Raw genomic sequence first — 18690 nt, forward strand, 5'->3', positions numbered from 1 at the left:
CCGGTTTAAATCAAAGACAAATCCTAGAGACACATAGAGGCCAAAAAAATGTAAATATAAATAACCACCAAAACAATCAGATCTTCACATCAACCACCGCATAACAACTACGTAACGCCCTGATGTGTTATTATATAAGGCTTTATAATAAAGAATCCATACGCCAGACTTTATAATAGCAACTACGCAACCCCGTTAGCAAAGATGCTAATGCCTACACACCCCGTCTTGAAACAAAAGCGATTTCACTCCTTTCGTTTTGAGTTGAGAAACATAATAGGGATGCTGGATAGGGGGAGGTTGGGTTGAGAGAGATAGAGATGGTGATTGCGGTGGCGGTGATGGATTTCTTTGTTTGGAAGATTTGGAGAAGATGATGGAGGGTTTAGTGAAGATGATGGAGGGAGTGGAAGATGGAAGGAAGGAAACGAGGGAGAAAAGCTAAGAAAGACTCACTCAATGTCAGAAAAAAAATCGTACAACTCCACTGTTAGCCACCTCGACTTTTTTTAACGTGTTTGGAGACAAAAATTATGGTTTCTTTAAGGAGAAAGATCAAAATGTAGCTTAGTTTGAAAGAGAGACAAGAAACAAATTCGCTTCATAGTTTAAGGAGTAAAAACATATTTAACCCAAATAACAAATATTAAAAAGTGTTATATTCCGGTAAAATTATATTTTATGAATTTAGTAAAATACAAATTTTAACTCATTTGATTTTATTTAATATTAATATTTCAAAAGTATTATTTTTAAGTTCGAGAATGATATCCAGGAAGTAAAGTGAAAGATTTGTTAGAAAACATATTTATGGATTTTATAAAATAAAGAAAATTAAAGAAAAATAACTAGATATACAGCAGTAACCAACACTCTCTTTAAAATAAAAATAAAGACATCTATGTTTAGTTTATAAGTATTATATAATAAGTTGTAAATTTCATTTGTTCATTTAAGATAAGATGAATGTAAGTATTTTTGCTAATATATTTTTTTAATCCGAAAGCTTTCCCATGATAGATTAAGGTACCATTACTCTAAATTTTGTAATAGCAAAGAATATATAAATGGAGTGACTAAAAGAGTCACAACCTTTCTCTTTGTAATTTCATGATTTTGTTTTTTGTAAGATCGAAAGACACTTGAATACTAGTATGCGAAGGGACAACTTAGAATTGTATATTCAAAAGAAAAAGAAAAAATTACTCGCAAAATTATTCAACGTCATAAGTAATTAACTATTCTCTGAATACCAAGAGATTAATTTGAAGAAGGTTGAATTATTAGATTTGATAAAATGATTCACTTTGTAATTACCTTTTTTTAGTTACCAGTAAGAAAATTCATATCAAGATTAATTAATTACCACTTAAGTATTTATAAAAGATACATTATAAAAAGAAGTTCAAATTGAAAATAGAAAACATGACTATTCATGAAAATGGTTTATTTTTTACATGAACTTCATTACAGAATAAGACCAAACTTTGACATGATAGATGAAAGGGGATTGAACTCATGGGCTTGGGCCTGTGGATTTGATTACAAAAGCTCGGCTTTTATAATTGAGCACCACCTTTGAGTGTTATGTTGCTGTTTCCCCCTGGCACTGGATTCTTGGAACTGAATGGATTTGATAAAGGGTTTGAGGTTGAGCCCTTGCGTAGGTGCAATTCCTTCAACACCACTTATCACTCTTACTAGTGTTAGCTTCTGTGCCCCTCCTCTCCCTACAACAAAACAATGTAGTCATTTTTGCATCTATACAAGCACTCGCAGAAAGCTTTTCACTCCAATTCCACGTGGCAGAAAGAGAGACTCTGATTCAGAGCCGCTACCAGAACCCTCTGTTGTCCAAGAACTATCATTACTAGAAGAAGAAGAAGAAGAAGAAGAAGAAGAAGAATTCCTCGACGAGTATGAATACGGTAAAATTGCGCTCAGTCTCTCGAATCTAATCGCTTCTCTCTATTTCCGATTTTTTCTGAACTTTTCGTTTCATTGCACAGAGACAGAGTTGGATGATAATGATGATGAAGACGACGGTGACGATGACGAATACTTTGAGGAACAAGAGGAGGCTGGTGTGCCTTATGTAAGTTTTTTTTAGAAATTAGAATGATAAGTGTGTGTTTTGGCTGGGGGAAATGATATGATTTATTGATTTAGAATGTTTTGAAGGCAGGTGATGGCGGCGCAGGCGGTGGAATCTCCCTCGCTGGCACATGGTGGGACAAAAAAGCATTAGCCATTGCTAAAGAGGTTACTCTCTCTTTTGATGGCGAATTGCAAATTTATGCTTTTAAAACACTGCTGAACTCCACCATTCAAGTGCGCATTGAGAACCTTTCCAAAAAGTAAGACGAAAATATTCTTCTTCTTCTTCTTATCCTTATTATTCTTTTTATAATTATTATGAGGATGAAGGCAGGGGTAGAGAGAGCAAAAACGATAAGGCGAACTAGGACTCCATTCTGTTTTAACTTTTTTATGAAATATTGAAATTAGACAATTTGATAAGATTAAATAGCAAGGAAAATTTGGCCACCGTACGTGTGGTTTTATCTCACTTATTGGCCGAATAGTTCCTTCTAGATCAAGAATTAGTCGTACCTCCTTGAACAGGCAGACATTATTAGTTTGATAACTTTTATTATTGAATGGTTATTATGAACAAAGGCATATATTATTCTGAACTGTTTGTGATGAATCTTTAGTTTTTTTAACATAATTGGGGCATCGGATAACTATTTAGGATCTTTTTTGATTAATTATATAAATAGCATAATTTTTTATTTATCCAATTATTTATGAAATTATGCTTATATATAAGTAACCTTGCACCTTGAGCATATAATTTGGGGTTCAATTCTGGAAGAACCAACTCCTTAAATGTATTTCTTCTTGATTAGTCTTTGACTCTGGCGGAGGATACCTGAGGTTCACACACAAAATCTAAATATGTATGGAATTTTAGCAATACATACGTATGTGCTAGAAGTATTGTTATGTTTAGGCTTATCTTTCTTTTTGGTATACTGATATGGATTGTTGAAATTTTATGTGCTATATAGCAGTGTTTCCTTCCTAAAAGTAATGTTACATTAAGGTTTATCTTTCTTTTTTGTCATTTGCTCATGGTTTTTTTAGGTTTATTTCTGGTATACTGGAATAGGTTGTTATGCCAGATTGCAGAATGTGTAACTATCGTAAGGATGTGGGAAATTGGTGCAATTTTTATTTGTAAAGATCTACACTGCAGAAAATGGAAATGCTGAAGTTGAATGCACGTATTCAGTATTCCCTTTTCCCCTTTTACTTACATAGTTTAAGGATTGTGGAGCTTGTTGCTAATAAGCATTCATTTTACATCCTTTGTAAGCATTCATTTTACTTACAAAGGTTTGACGATTTTTTGTCCCGTGTTTCTAAGTGGATTGGACTGGTGCATTGGACTGATGCAAAGTGCCTGATTTATCACAATTTCTGAATGCAAATCCTATCTGTTAGCGAATGGATTTTTGGTTAACTATGTAAGCACTAACCAAGTACTAACCAAGTATCAATGATCTGGTGCTGTAAAAGTTGATGAAAGTACGAACAAAACTTGATTCTTGAAGTGTGTATGATCACTGCCTAGGATATTTCAAAAGGGTACCCACCACCTCAGAAATTCACTTTGCAACGGTCTGCATGTGTCCTCCTTTTTGGGATTTGGGCCTATCTCCAAGCTCTTATTCCACGCACAGGCCTCCGTTTCGGTGTGCATTTGTAGGCAATGGGCTCCTCTATTTTTTTCTTCCATGAGCCACGAGGTCTCTAACACTTTTCCCACCTATAAATACATCACTTCCCTCTCCTCCAAAATATACAACACTTTTCCTCTATTTCTTAGTTTCTGGGTTCCTTCAAAAATACAAGAAGCTATTGTATCTTAGAGAACTTGCTCAATACACCATGAATAACTTTTTCAAGGTAGTTAGAATCAAGTTTTGTTTGTGTTTTCATCAACTTTTACAATAGCCTTAAGCACTTATGACTGACAGTATGGACACCAAGAACAATTCTACATCGGAGAAGAAAAACAATATTTCTATAACTCAACCTATGTTTGCAAAACCTCTTGGACATTTGAAAATTGAAGTCTTTGTTGATGAACAAAACTTCTGACACTAGTAGAAACACATGTCTTCTCTATTAGACATGTATGGAGTTTCTTTCGCCATTACAACCATTAAACCTGACTCCAGTAGTCCTGCAAAACATATTGAAGACTAAATCCATTTGACTTGGGTATGCTGACACATTTGTGCAGTGCATTATCTAATGATTTGCTTGATGTGTATTAGTCTTATAAGGAAGCCAAGGATATTTGGGACTAGTTGATTCTCAAATACACAACTAAAGATGTTGTGAGGCAAAGGTTTGTCATTGAAAATTACTACTGTTGGGAAATGATAGGAACCCATAAATAGTTAGGCCCAAATCCAAAATATCTAAGGTGTATGTTAGACAAAGAAGGAATGGCAAAGTAGGGGATCAAAATGGTCAGAGAGAGAATGAGAAGAATCTTTCCATATAACAAACTGCTTAGCTGGCACAGTAGGAAATGAGTAATTATGTTGTTTGGGGTATAAGGGGTGGAAAGAGAGTGGGGGGAAAGGGGGCTGGATTTGGCTGGGAATTGGGAGAGACTAGACACTCTCTAACTATCTAGAAATACCTTTTTTCTTGTTTTTACAGATCTGTATTCTCTTTCTGGGATATGCACTCTGTTTTTCTTTAATAATAAAGTGACTATTCAACTATTGTGTGCTTCCTTATTTCTGGTATCTATCAATTGGTATTCAGAGCCCACGCTTCTTGGGGTCTGGATGGTTACTACAAGAACAACAATGGAGTCGAGGATTGAAAATCTAGAGAAAAGTATGCTTGAATGGAAGCATGAGAGTCAAATTCAAATGGACGAAATCAAGCAGTTGTTGAAGGAGAAGAATCGCGGGGACACAAGGGGTCGATCATGACAACGACGTTCTCCGAAACGTCGCACGAAGGGGGAGAGTCAAGGTAGTCGAGCTATTTCATCACGAGTTTTTGAACCCTGTTCTAGAACTCGGGATTCGCGGAAGGGGAGTCGACCACCGAAGGGGGATTACAAAGGGCGAAAATTGGAGGTTCCCATATTTGCTGATGATGATGCTTATGGATGGATTGCCAGAGTTGAACGCTACTTCAAGGTGAACGATATGGATGACTATGAAAAGATGAGTGTGGTGTTAGTAGCATTAGAGGACCAGACATTGAATTGGTACCATTGGTGGGAGGAACAAACACCTTCACCAAGCTGGGTCTAGTTCAAGGAGGCAGTGATTCGGAGGTTTCAACCGGACTAGGTGCAGAATCCTTTTGGGCCATTGTTGAGCATTAAGTAAGCGGGGACAATAATGGAGTTTGGGGAAAAATTTGAGATGATTTCAGCTCCATTGAAGAACGCGGACTGGGTGATGTTAAAAGGAATTTTTCTAAACGGACTCCATGACGAATTGCAAGCCAAACTGAAGCTGTACAACATAGAATCGTTATCAGAACTCATGGATCAGGCCTTATTGTTGGAAGAGAAGAATTGGGCTTTGAAGAAAAGGGTGTTAGGCTCGGGTGAGAAAGTAAGCATGGGTGAGAAGGAGATTTCTCCAATGGTGACTAAGATAGGTAGATTGTATAATGCAACAGTAGATTTTATGAAGAATAAATCGAATGCTAAAAAGCCCAATTTTGGAAGTGCAGGTCCAACGGAGCCCAAACCACAAAATGGGCCTAGTGGAGAAAAACAAATCACTATGGGCAGAAGGCTTTCGTAAGCTGAGTTGCAAGAACGGAGTAAAAAGGGGTTGTGTTTTAAATGTAGGGAGAAATGGGGACCTGAACATGAATGCAAGTTGAAGCATTATCAGTTGGTCTTGATGAAAGAATGTGGGGAGGAAGAATCAGAGGATGAGGATGAGGAAGGGGAAGAAAAAACAGAGTTGGAGCATAAGACCCTTCAATTGTCTTTGAAAAGTAAAGTGGGGCTGACCTCTCACAAATCTTTTAAGATTTGGGGAACTATTGGCCAAAGACGAGTGCTGATATTGGTGGATTGTGGAGCAACCAGCAGCTTCCTTTCTAGAAAATTAGTAGTTGAGTTGGATCTTCCAGTGGAGAATACCCCTACTTATACTGTGGAGGTGGGAACGGGTGAGAAGGTGAAGGGTAGAGGACTGTGTAGAGGAGTTGATCTTGAGGTGCAGGGAGTCAAAATTAAACAAGATTTTTTTCTGTTTAATTTGGGTGGAACTGAGGTGGTATTAAGTATGGACTGGTTGGCAGATCTTGGTGACATTGAAGCTAATTTTCGAAACATGATCATTAAATGGGGAGATGAAGGAGGCAAGAAGGTGTTAGAGGGAGACCCTTCCCTAAGCAAGGCGCAAGCATCCTGGAAGAGCATGATTAAAGCCTTACAAGATGAAGGAGTAGGCTACTATATTGCATATCAGTAGTTGGAGGATACAAAGGAAAATCAACAACTGTTATCTGATGAGATCAAGGCTGTCCTAGAGGAGTATAAGGACATTTTTCAGGACCCACAAGGGCTACCGCCAAGGAGAAAGCATGATCATGCAATCAATCTCAAAGAAGGTGCTCAAATACCAAATATCAGACCTTATAGGTACCCCTATTATTAGAAGAATGAGATTGAAAAGATAGTAGGTGAGATGATGCATGCAGGGATTATTAGGACTAGTACTAGCCCTTACTCTAGTCCTCTTATTCTTGTAAGAAAAAAAGATGGTGGTTGGAGATTCTGTGTGGATTATAGAGCACTTAATAAGTTGACAGTACCTGATAAATTTCCCATCCCTGTTATTGATGAATTATTGGATGAAGTAGGATCGGCTGTACTATTTTCCAAACTGGACTTAAAATCTGGTTACCACTAGATTCGAATGAGGGAAGAAGACATTCCTAAGACAACTTTTAGGACACATAAAGGGCACTATGAATTCTTGGTCATGCCATTTGGGTTAACCAATGCTCCTTCTACCTTTCAAGCTCTTATGAACATGGTCTTAAAACCATATCTAAGGAAGTTTGTGTTGGTATTCTTGGATGACATTCTAATCTATAGTCCGGATGAGGGAAGCCATCAAAAACACCTCAAATTGGTGCTTCAATTGTTGCGGGAAAATAATTTATTTGCAAATTCCAAGAAATGTAATTTTGGGCAGCAACAGTTGAGATATTTGGGACATTTGATTTCGGGAAAAGGAGTTTCGGCAGACCCAGACAAGGTTAATGAAATGATAAATTGGCCGGTTCAAAGGATTTAAAAGGACGAATGGTAATACCAAAGAATTCCTCTAATACTCAAGGAATTTCATGATTCAGTGTTGGGTGGGCATTCTGGATTTTTCAGAACATATAAGAGAATTTCTTGATTAATATTTTGGGAAGGGATGAAGAAAGAAATACAACAGTATGTGTTGAGTTGTGCAGTTTGCCAACAAAATAAGTATCAAGCCTTGAACCCAGGCGGGCTGTTACAACCTTTGCCAATACCTACTCACACTTGGTATGACATTTCGATGGATTTTATAGGAGGATTGCCTAAAACCCAAGGGGTTGACACCATTTTTGTGGTCTTGGACAGGTTAACAAAATATGCGCATTTTATAGCTATTGCCCATTCTTACACTGCTAAGGACATTGCTGAAATTTTCATCAAAGATATTGTCAGGTTGCACGGGTTTCCCTCCTCAATTGTGTCTGACCGAGATAGAGTTTTTATCAGTCATTTTTGGACGGAACTATTTAAAATCGCTGGCACTAAGCTGAAATTCAGTTCTGCCTATCACCCTCAAACGGACGGACAAACTGAAGTCGTGAATCGCTGTTTGGAGACTTACCTTTGGTGTCTCAGTGGGACTAAGCCTAAACAGTGGCCTAAATGGCTTAGCTGGGCAGAGTTTTGGTACAACACTAACTATAACTCATCTACCAAAATGACTCCCTTTAAGGCTTTCTATGGGAGAGAACCTCCAGTATTAATTAGAGGAGATATGACACAGTCTTCGGTGGAGGAGGTCAATAGACTGATGGCAGATAGGAATCATATGTTGGATGAGTTAAAACAGCATCTAGTCCAGGCCCAAAACAGAATGTGCAAGCAAGCCAACAAGCATAGACGGGAGGTGGAATTTGAAGTTAGAGATGTAGTGTATTTGAAGATACAGCCTTATAAATTAAAGAGCTTGGCTAAAAAGGTCAATCAAAAGTTAAGTCCGAGATATTATGGGCCTTACGAAATTGTGGAGAAGTTTAGTCCTACTGCCTATAAACTGCAACTACCTTCAGGAAGCAAAGTGCATCCAGTTTTCCATGTTTCTGCACTTAAGAAATCCATCGCTGCAACAATTACTAGCCAACCATTACCCTTACTTTTAGCAGATGATTGGGAATTGAAGGTTCAACCAGCAGAAGCACTTGCTGTTAGAAGGAATCAACAAGGGGATCTCGAAATTCTTATTAGGTGGAAAAATTTACCAGATTTTGAAAATTCGTGGGAAGCTTTATCTATAATCAAGGAGCATTTTCCTGATTTCCACCTTGAGGACAAGGTGCATCTTGTGGAGGGGAGTGTTGATAGGAACCCAGAAATAGTTAGGCCCAAACCCAAAATATCTAAGGTGTATGTTAGACAAAGAAGGAATGGCAAAGTAGGGGATCAAAATGGGCAGAGAGAGAATGAGAAGAATCTTTCCATATAACAAACTGCTGAGCTGGCACAGTAGGAAATTAGTAATTATGTTGTTTGGGGTATAAGGGGTGGAAAGAGAGTGGGGGGAAAGGGGGCTGGAATTGGCTGGGAATTGGGAGAGACTAGACACTCTCTAACTGTCTAGAAATACCTTTTTTCTTTTTTTTACATATCTGTATTCTCTTTCTGGGATATGCACTCTGTTTTTCTTTAATAATAAAGTGACTATTTAGCTATTGTGTGCTTCCTTATTTCTGGTATCTATCAGGAAATGATAGAAGACAAAGACATCAAGATCTAGATCAACAAGTTTCACAAGTTGCTCGAAGATATTAAAGAAGAAAACATAGTCCTTCCTGAATAGTTCGTTTCAAAACTTCTAACTGAAAAGCTTTCGGAATCCTAGTCAGACTACAAACAACAGCTGAAGCACATACAACAGATGTCACCCTTAGACCTTATCACATATCATCATTGAAGATACCAACTTAAAGGAATGTGCTGCTACAAGGGCTAAGACATTACAAGAAAAGTCTACCAACCATAACAATTAGATTTTCTCCTTTGGCTATATTTGCCTTAGGAGTATTTTAGTTTCTAACTCTGTGTCTGCATTGAGGTGCATGATGGCTTGGTTTTTCACATACAAAGCAATTTCCTCTTTTTCTTGAAAGTGAAGTTAAATCCACTAGGATGAGAATTTTTAAAACTTTTCTTCTTGTGATCGGGTTTTTTGTCGTAGATTTTTGGAAATGGTTTCTACCATATTTGCTTTGGCCATAATGCCTTATCCCTTTTAGCAGCACACTCCTTTTGGTTGGTTTCTTTAATAGTGATGTGTGTGATAAGGTTTGGGAGTGACATTTGTATGTGCTTGTGTTTCAGCTGATGTTTGTAGTCTGTCTAGAATTTCGGAAGCTTTTTGATTAAAAGTTTTGAAACGAATTCATTAAGCAGGACTATGTTTTTTACTTTAATAACTTTGAACAACTTGTGGTACTCACTGATCTGGATCTTGATGTCCTTGTCTTCTATCATCTCCCTACAGTAGTAATTTCCAATGACGAATCTTTGCCTCATAACATCTTCGACTTTGTATTTGAGAATCAACAAGTCCCAATTATCCTTGGCTTCTTTATAAGAGCAGTACACGAGTCGAATGGATCTAGTCTTCAATCTGTTTTGCAGGTCTAATGGAGTTAGGTTTGATGGTTGTAAAAGTGAAATTCACTCCATCATGTCTTGGAAGTTTTGTCCAGCAAAGACTTTGATTTTGGAAATGTTTGAGAAAGGTTAAGTACTGGAAATACTGTTTTGCTTCTTCGGGTCTAGAGTTGTTGTCGGTGTCCTTACTGTCAACCATAAGTCTAAGATAGTGGCTACCCTTTTGAAATACCCCGATTTCACTATATCTGCATTTTCACATAATGCCATTTGTGGCTTAAGTCATCGTTTTTATTTTTCTAAAGTTGCTGGCTATTATCATCATGAATGTCTGGCTTAGTTGTTGTGTTCTGTCTGTAGGTCTGGCTCGCCCAGCATGGAAAATATTGAAGCGTTCTCTGCAACGTATAGAGAAAAATTGGATGAAGCTGAACTTGCTAAATCAGTTCCTGACAATTTATGTTTGGAGGTACCATCTCATGTCAAGTGTCTTGTTGACATGTTCTGTTATCTTGGGGGGTGGATACAATTCAACGTTATCACATGATCAGTATTTGTAAGCACAAACTATGAATCACTATTATGTCCTAATCAAATCCACAGACAGGTCTGGATAATGTTTTTTAAACATTGTATCTTCTTATGGGTCATGCTTTTCCCTCTTGATTTTGAAGGATGATCCCAAGGGATTGACATTTTGATCATTAATGTTTCATATTATTAGCGTTTGACATGTTTGCTTTTTCAGGTGTCTTCTCCTGGTGTTGAAAGAATAGTTCGGATTCCAGATGACCTAGATCGCTTCAAGGAGCGACCTATGTATGTGAAATATGTCATTATTAATGATCCAAATAACCCAGCTGCAGAGAGTGAGGGTGTCTTCATGCTTGAATCCTTTGACCTGGAAACGAAATGTTGCACCTGGGGTTTAGCCGATGTGAAAGTCAACAGACAGAAATCAGGTAAAAGAAGACCCCTGAATAAAAAACAAAGAGAATGGCGTTTAAGCATTCCCTTTGATTCCTTACGTTTTGTACGGTTGCACTCTGATATTTAAATAATTCATTTTCCCCGGAAGTTGTTGATTAATTATTAGATTTTTCCATCTTTCCTATGCATATAGTATACGTGTCTCAACCTGTATGTACACCATAAGCAACTGCATTTGTAGATAATTGGAACAATTAACTTTTAAATGTACTCCTGTACTGCTTTCAAACTATTTATTGAATTTAATTCGATGACTGTAAAAACTTATATTATTGACATTGTTTAACACCGTTATTTTTCTTATATTTATTTCATGGTATGCCAACAATATGGCATGACAATGCCACGTCTCTGAGGAATGTATTTGTGACTGACATACATTGCAGTTTTTCCGTTGTGCAATTTTGGAGAAGAAGAAAAAACATTTTTCTCTCTCTTTGTATCTCTATGTGCATATACATAGTTACTCATTTCCGATTCACTATTTCATAAAAAGTTTCGTTTTACATTTTTTTTCTTTTCACTCATTTAATATTTACAATTAGCCAAATATATTTGCTGATCATTAGAAGTTTATTTGTCTCATTACATTCTTTTGAATTTTAAATTTAAATCTCTTTAAAATTTTATAATTTTGACTCTTTTTGCATCCTTGTGTTTTATATATAATAACTTTTTTTCATTAGTTCTGCCAAAAAACGTTAATAACGAACAATTTTTTTAACCTTTTCATTGATATAAATTTTTTAAAAATTATTTTTTTCATCATAAAGTAATGATTCTAAACAGCAACTCTATCCATTGCAAGAGTTGAATTTGGGTTAACTCATTGTTTAAAGTTTAAAATTAGTATATAATATGAAACAACTCTAAAAGTAGAGTTTTATAGGATTCTTGTGGGTGTCTCGTCTTGTTCAAAGCTCGTGTGATTTTGTAGGAAAGACATAATTGCTAATTTGAGAAAAAACAAGTAATTTTTCTAAAGCTTTGAATGTTCTTTTTGACTTTTGGTACATACAGGAACCAGACAACAACACGATTAGTTTGAGGTCTGTTGATCCAATTTTATGACGGGGTTTGGTCACCCTTGCAACATCTAGCATTCTGAATATGTTTCAAAATCTAATATACTCTTAATATGTTGAGGAAAGTGGAAACCTATTACATCTCAGAAACGTACTTTTCCTTAGCTCTAATTTGGGTATGCAAACCCTGTTTCATTAGTAGACAACTAGAATGCCCACTCTTTCATTTTTTGTAGATTTTTTTTCTTTTCCATGTGCATTAGAAATATACTTTAGTTTGTATAAAAAAATGACATGAAAAAAAGTGTCTCGCACACACGCGTGAGTATATTTGTCTCTTCAAAAGTAAGTGTATTTCAAAGCATAAAGTATTTCACTTTTTCTTCGCAAATGCATCGGATTCCTATATGTAGTTCGTATTCAATAAAAAAAAGTTTATAATTTACGTAAAAAAGTTCAAGATATACTTTGTTACAAAGTATTAATGTGGTTCACACATTCCTAATTTTGCTTTTGCATCTATGCATTTTTAACTCGTTTGCCACACCTAAGACACCAAATTAAAAATGCTATAAGAATCTAAATAAGAATGCATAAACTAAATTAAAATTAAATTATTGAAAGTCTCACAACGATACTTTGACGAGAACTTCGTACAAAAAAACAAAGAATTATAAGAAGGCTTAATAAGTAAAGTTAACATAAAAAAACTTAATAATTTACTTAGTAAATTTTGATGTAGAGGAGTAGAATTAGGAATACGTTGGATGGTGAAGGAATAATTTAGATTCTTAAAAAAAGTAACAGTGTATGAGTAGTATTGTATATGAGCAGTTGCTTTTTGAGAATTTGAGCCCCGCGCATGTTTGAAAAGTTGTAAAGTGTTTTGCGTCGACCTTTTTCCCTTATCGTTTGGCCAACAAAGCAGAAACCTTAAACAAAACTATGGCACAGTTAGTGATGAGATTGAGACGCAGAAAGTGAGTGAAACAAGTGCGGCGAAATTGCAGCTAAATAAGGTTACCAGTTATTAGTAGTTGCGCCTTCCCAAACAAAGTAGAAACGCATAATTAACAAATGAAAATTAATACACAAAGTTAACAAATTATTTTTATTTATTATTATTATTATTATTATTATTATTTTGCTTTGTTTGATAATCGATTGTTATCTCATCAACTTTGTAGCATTTTTTTTTTCTTTATGAAATTTCCTAGTGTTTATCGATAATCCTTGGAGGTAACCTCCCCCAGTACTATGCTACTTTCTTGGCCGTGTCTCTCGGTTTTTGGTAGAATAATATGCATAATGATGTGTCGCAATGTGGCTCTAACCTTAAACGGATTAGGTGTATTTATCTAATAATTTAATGTTTCACATGTTGATGGAAAATTGTCACCTCTATTATTAAAATTTGTCTTGTCACAGTCAACCAGAGAAAATTGAAGTCTGCATACCATTTATCCATGCATTTGATTTGAGGGCATATAACATATTCTCTATGCAATTCAGATCTTTAAGTGGAAATTCACCTTTTTGTTAAAGGAAATCCGGGATTCACGTGCATGCTTCCATAACAGATCCGTAATCAATTTCTATTCATTCTGTTCTATTAAAGAAACCAATTGCCTATTTTAGAGGGAAGAAAGTATCTTGTTTAAAAAATATATATTCCTGGTAATTCTTTAACTTTCATCTTTACTTAAATATATCTGATGTTTTCAAATTTGTTCTCGTTATATATATTCCAACATAAACCCTGCAAATGTAAAATTATAATAATAAAAAAATACAAAACACCAAACCAAACATATTCCTATTCATTTTTTATTCAAACATACATGCGAACTAGAGAAACAACACTTTTAGTCTCTTTATATGACTTTTCATTTTTGTTTTTATTTATTTGTAGTTTGATTCCAAATTTTGACTGTATATGATAGGATGGGACCAAGTTGAAAACAATGTTTGTTATATAGGGCAAATAGTAATTTAAAACAAATTTAAGTGCTATATAAGAGTGAAGGGTTACTGAGGAAATGGATAGGAGTTTTGAGGGGATTGAAGTTGTTACAATGAAAGGGAGTTGGTTAGTTGGGGTGTTGATTGTGTTGTTGGGCAGTGTTGGGGTAGAAGGGTACCCTTCTGAGGATCTGATAGAGAAGTTGCCTGGGCAACCTAATGTTGGATTCAAGCAATATGCAGGATATGTGGATGTAGACGTCAAACATGGAAGAAGCCTCTTCTACTATTTTGTGGAGGCTGAGAAAGACCATGAAAAGAAACCCCTCACTCTTTGGCTCAATGGAGGTTGGTACTTCCTATCCTTCCTCTCATTGCTCCATCACATCACCCCTTTCCTACTTTTGGATGCTTTAAGGAATTAACTCATTCTTTACTTTCTTCTACAATTTCCTTCCTTCATACTCTTCGATTTCATCTTTTTCCACACTTTTACATTATCATCTCTAGTTTGTTTCTGTCTAGGTTTTTCCATGTTCCTGTTTGTAAACCATAGGTGGTTGCCATTTATCTTTCTTTGTCCCTACCAGTTTAGGTTCTTTGTCTCACTCAATGAAAATCCTGTTTGCTAGGACCCCATAGCCAGATCCTCTGGATCAAAATTTTGAATTATTTATTGAAAAGATACAACAGTTTTGTTTTTCTTATTTTGAGAGAAAAAACTACAACAGATAAATCAAATATACCCTGGCTATTAAGGTTAACATATTTTACAAAACACTATAAAACTGTCAAACTGCTTTAACTCAGAGCAAGTACTATTTTTTTTTCAGGCCCAGGATGTTCCTCCATTGGAGGAGGTGCCTTTACTGAATTGGGTCCCTTTTATCCCAGAGGTGATGGACGTGGTCTTCGAAGAAATTCAATGTCTTGGAATAGAGGTATACATATTATATATGTCACAAATTTTTACATGAAGTTTTCTTGCGATATTGGAGAATAATTGGGGTTTACATTGATTCCTGATTCTGACATTATGTCTTTTTCATAGCATCCAACCTCCTTTTCTTGGAGTCTCCAGCTGGAGTTGGTTGGTCATACTCAAACACAACTTCAGATTACAACGCTGGCGATGCATCCACAGGTAAATAGAATCACCAATTAATATATTTTTTAATCTTCGTTTAAGCTCTTTTTAAGGCTGAGAATGAATCTATGTGATTATGTATGCATAATTTCAAACTCGTTTTACTAGAGTTGAGCTTTAACATTTTTTCTATTTTGGCAGCCAATGATACGCTTCTCTTCCTGCTGAAATGGTACGAGAAGTTTCCTTCTTACAGATCAAGGGAGCTGTTTCTTACCGGAGAAAGCTATGCAGGTCCAACCAATAATAATCTCATCCCATTTAATAATTATTTTATTGAATTGAAACTCCCAAAGTTGGTCTCGAGTTCCAAAATATTCTATATAATAGTACATCAGATGACGTGATTTTCTTAAGATTAAACTTTTTATTCTAATATTTATGCACATGCAGATAACGTAATGTCATCATTCCTAACAGGGTTAACGATATAAAATTATTGCACCAGATTACCTTTTTAGTTTCCTTTTGGAAAAAGTTCTTTTGCCCTCCTGCAAAAAAAAAGTATATAGTTTTGTTTGTTACTGACATTTAAATGTTATGCAGGACATTATATACCACAGTTAGCCAATGTTCTTTTGGACCACAATACTCATTCAAATGGTTTCAAATTCAATATTAAAGGAGTAGCTGTAAGACCCCTTTGATGCAAAATCTTTTGGCATTAGTTTACTCATTTATTTTTCTGCTACCGATGTTCTAATTTGAAAGCTATTTCACTCCTTCCTCGTTTCTTAGATTGGAAACCCACTTCTGAAACTTGATCGTGATGCACGAGCAACATACGAATACTACTGGTCGCATGGACTGATCTCCGATGAAGTTGGCCTTGCCATTGCGAATGATTGCGATTTCGATGACTATGTCTTCGCTGATACACACAACGTGTCCAAATCATGCAACAATGCAATAAATGAGGCAAACGAGATTGTTAGCGATTACATAAACTACTATGATGTGATTCTGGATGTTTGTTATCCATCCATAGTTGAACAAGAACTGAAATTGAAAAAGATGGTACAACGCGTCTTTCATTACTATATGCTTTAAGATGATTAGTTAGTTAAGATTATCGACTAAACATTTTGATTACTGTAATGCAGGCTACTAAAATAAGCATAGGTGTAGATGTATGCATGACTTACGAAAGAGCATTTTATTTCAATCTCCCAGAGGTTCAGAAGGCTCTCCATGCAAACCGTACTAATCTTCCCTACCGCTGGTCCATGTGCAGTGGGTAAGTCATTCATATCATGCTGTTAATTACTGCAGGAAAAATTATTACGGTCTTTCTGTGTATGTATATCTTTTTTTTAAATTTTAATCCAATGATCTGTCAGTAACATTCTCCAAACAGACTTAACCATGATAAACACATTGCTTTCTACTTTCGTTACTGATGTATAATCCTGCATTTTCTTCATTGCAGTGTCTTGAATTATAGCGAGACTGATCCTAATATAGACATCCTCCCTGTTCTCAAAAGGATAGTTCAAAACCATATTCCAGTATGGGTTTTCAGGTAAATTAATTTCCTTTAATTAAGGAGCATTAATTATGAATGCTAGTAAAGCGCGTGGTACACTAATTATTAACGTTAAAATATGACAGTGGAGACCAAGATTCTGTGGTGCCGTTACTAGGTTCTCGAACACTCATTCGTGAACTAGCTCACGAGCTAAAGTTCAAGATTACAGTCCCATATGGAGCATGGTTCCACCGAGGGCAGGTACATGGAAAAAAAATGATGTAATTTTTGTATGTTATAGTTCCCTATGCTAATTGATGTTTACTTGGTGGGATTTGTTAAATAAATATAGGTTGGAGGTTGGGTAACAGAGTATGGAAATTTGTTGACTTTTGCAACTGTAAGAGGAGCTGCTCACATGGTACCATTTGCACAGCCTTCAAGAGCACTCCATCTCTTTAGTTCTTTTGTGCATGGAAGGAGATTGCCAAACACTACAAGCCCTTCAATTTACGATTAATTATGAACATTCAATGGATCTGGTGTCGAGTTAATTCTTAGATTTTAAGACTTTTAGCCTACAAGAGTAAGTAGTGAATGTCTTTTAGGCCATTATTTATCAATTGTATGGAAAAAAAGAGGGAAGAAAACCAAAGTAATAAAGATTCCATTCTTCTGGTCTATTCATTCCCTTGCTAGCTACCATTGCCTCTTCTTCATTCCTTACTTCCAACCTCATACGCCCTTTATTCCTAAATCAGAACTTGGTTCCTGGTAGGCTAATTTATAATGGTTATTATCTGTGTTCCACCATGTGATGCAGTGATTCTAAGTTGTAATTGATGAAGAGCACAAAAGCCGTTGTTACATTGAAACCATATACTACGATTGCTTTCTTTCCACACAAACTTTTCCAGTTCATGTCCAGTTTGGCTGATTTTATTTCTGAAATATTTAAATTGTCACAGTAGAACTGGCAATGCTAAAATATGTATATGTTACCAGAAAGTATCACTTAATCGGATTTAAAACTTGGACCTCTTGATTAAATGAAAAATTATATTCTAATAAACGTCAATAATGTATTAATTTCAATGTTATATATAATTAAATCTACAATAAAAGGAATAGTAAACATTTTCATCACTGTAATATTGTCTTTTTTTGTTCTAATACAATAAGAAAAGAAATGTATATCTTATCATAACAATTTTTGTTTAAGGTTGGTTAATGATTGTTTGATCTTATTTGTATCACATGTTTATTAAAGAAAAAAAGTATCATTAATATATAATTAATGTTGAAGAATTCATATATTAAAATTTATGTAGTAAATTGTAAAGGAGGTTAATTAAACATTAAGGGAGTTAAAAAAAATTAACTAAATTTATGTTTGTATACTAAGAATATATATATAATATTTTACTTTTTTATTTTATTATAAATTGAATATATCTATATTTATTATACTGATTATTCTTCTTAATGAAAAATATATTAAAGTATATTAAAGTTAAGTTAGGATATATTTATAATATATATTTTGAAATAAGTAAAAGATATATTAAAAGAATTGTTGGAAGCAGATCAATTTAAAGTATATAAATAGATGCAAACCTCATATTACAAATCGATTTTGTAGAGTTTACTTCACTTCTTAACATATATCGAAGAGGTGGATTAGAAAATGACTAAGCCCAATTAAATTATAATTTAAAACTTATAGTAATACTCACACACACACACATATATATATATATATATATAGTTTTATTATGGATTAAATATATTTTTTTAAATTGTTATAAAAAATTCTCTAAACTAAATTATAAAATATATTGTTTTTTACGTCATTTAATAAAATATTTATAAAAATATTTTACATGAATTAACTATTTTATAATTTAGTTTAGAGATGAAATATAATTTTTTATAATAGTTTAAAAATAAAAAACATATTTAAATTATTAAGTATCATATTTTTCTATTGAATCATTATTAAAAAATTGTTTTATTGAGTGATTAAAATATATTTTTCCATGTTTACCTAAGTATTTATTATTAGATTTTATTTAATGGTTAATGTTATTATCATTTTTTTATCTACATTTCGTTGATTAATTATTCTTTATCTTTT

The 18690-nt window shown here is 34.7% G+C and overlaps 2 protein-coding genes across 3 annotated transcripts; both read left to right on the plus strand.

Annotated features, from left to right (window-relative positions):
* Positions 1–1537: 1537 nt before the first annotated feature.
* LOC124840747 (uncharacterized) lies at positions 1538–11260 on the plus strand. Of its 2 annotated transcripts, none has more exons than XM_047316860.2 (5): positions 1538–1928; positions 2010–2095; positions 2170–2357; positions 10322–10430; positions 10710–11260. In XM_047316860.2, the coding sequence occupies exons 1-5, from the start codon at positions 1628–1630 to the stop codon at positions 11016–11018; spliced, it is 993 nt and encodes a 330-aa protein (XP_047172816.1). In that variant the 5' UTR covers positions 1538–1627; the 3' UTR covers positions 11019–11260. The 2 variants fall into 2 exon arrangements, with proteins under 2 accessions (XP_047172816.1, XP_047172817.1); XM_047316861.2 differs by having other exon boundaries at positions 1555–1928; positions 2182–2357.
* A 2736-nt stretch (positions 11261–13996) lies between these two features.
* LOC124840745 (serine carboxypeptidase-like 42) lies at positions 13997–17371 on the plus strand. Its single transcript, XM_047316859.2, has 10 exons — positions 13997–14286; positions 14772–14879; positions 14990–15082; positions 15227–15319; positions 15632–15717; positions 15824–16102; positions 16189–16322; positions 16515–16607; positions 16697–16814; positions 16906–17371. The coding sequence occupies exons 1-10, from the start codon at positions 14016–14018 to the stop codon at positions 17071–17073; spliced, it is 1443 nt and encodes a 480-aa protein (XP_047172815.1). The 5' UTR covers positions 13997–14015; the 3' UTR covers positions 17074–17371.
* The last annotated feature ends 1319 nt before the right edge of the window (positions 17372–18690 follow it).

The sequence above is a fragment of the Vigna umbellata genome, chromosome 2 (assembly GCF_029865625.1).
Source record: "Vigna umbellata cultivar VRB3 chromosome 2, Vumbellata_1.0, whole genome shotgun sequence".
In the NCBI taxonomy this organism is placed as follows: Eukaryota; Viridiplantae; Streptophyta; class Magnoliopsida; order Fabales; family Fabaceae; genus Vigna; species Vigna umbellata.

Coding starts and splice junctions, on each gene's coding strand:
- LOC124840745 (XM_047316859.2), top strand. CDS start 14,016: ATGGATAGGAGTTTTGAGGGGATTGAAGTTGTTACAATGAAAGGGAGT. Junction 14,880..14,989: donor TTCAATGTCTTGGAATAGAG/GTATACATATTA, acceptor TCTTTTTCATAG/CATCCAACCTCCTTTTCTTG. Junction 16,815..16,905: donor CATGGTTCCACCGAGGGCAG/GTACATGGAAAA, acceptor AAATAAATATAG/GTTGGAGGTTGGGTAACAGA.
- LOC124840747 (XM_047316860.2), top strand. CDS start 1,628: ATGGATTTGATAAAGGGTTTGAGGTTGAGCCCTTGCGTAGGTGCAATT. Junction 1,929..2,009: donor CCTCGACGAGTATGAATACG/GTAAAATTGCGC, acceptor TTCATTGCACAG/AGACAGAGTTGGATGATAAT. Junction 2,358..10,321: donor ATTGAGAACCTTTCCAAAAA/GTAAGACGAAAA, acceptor TTCTGTCTGTAG/GTCTGGCTCGCCCAGCATGG.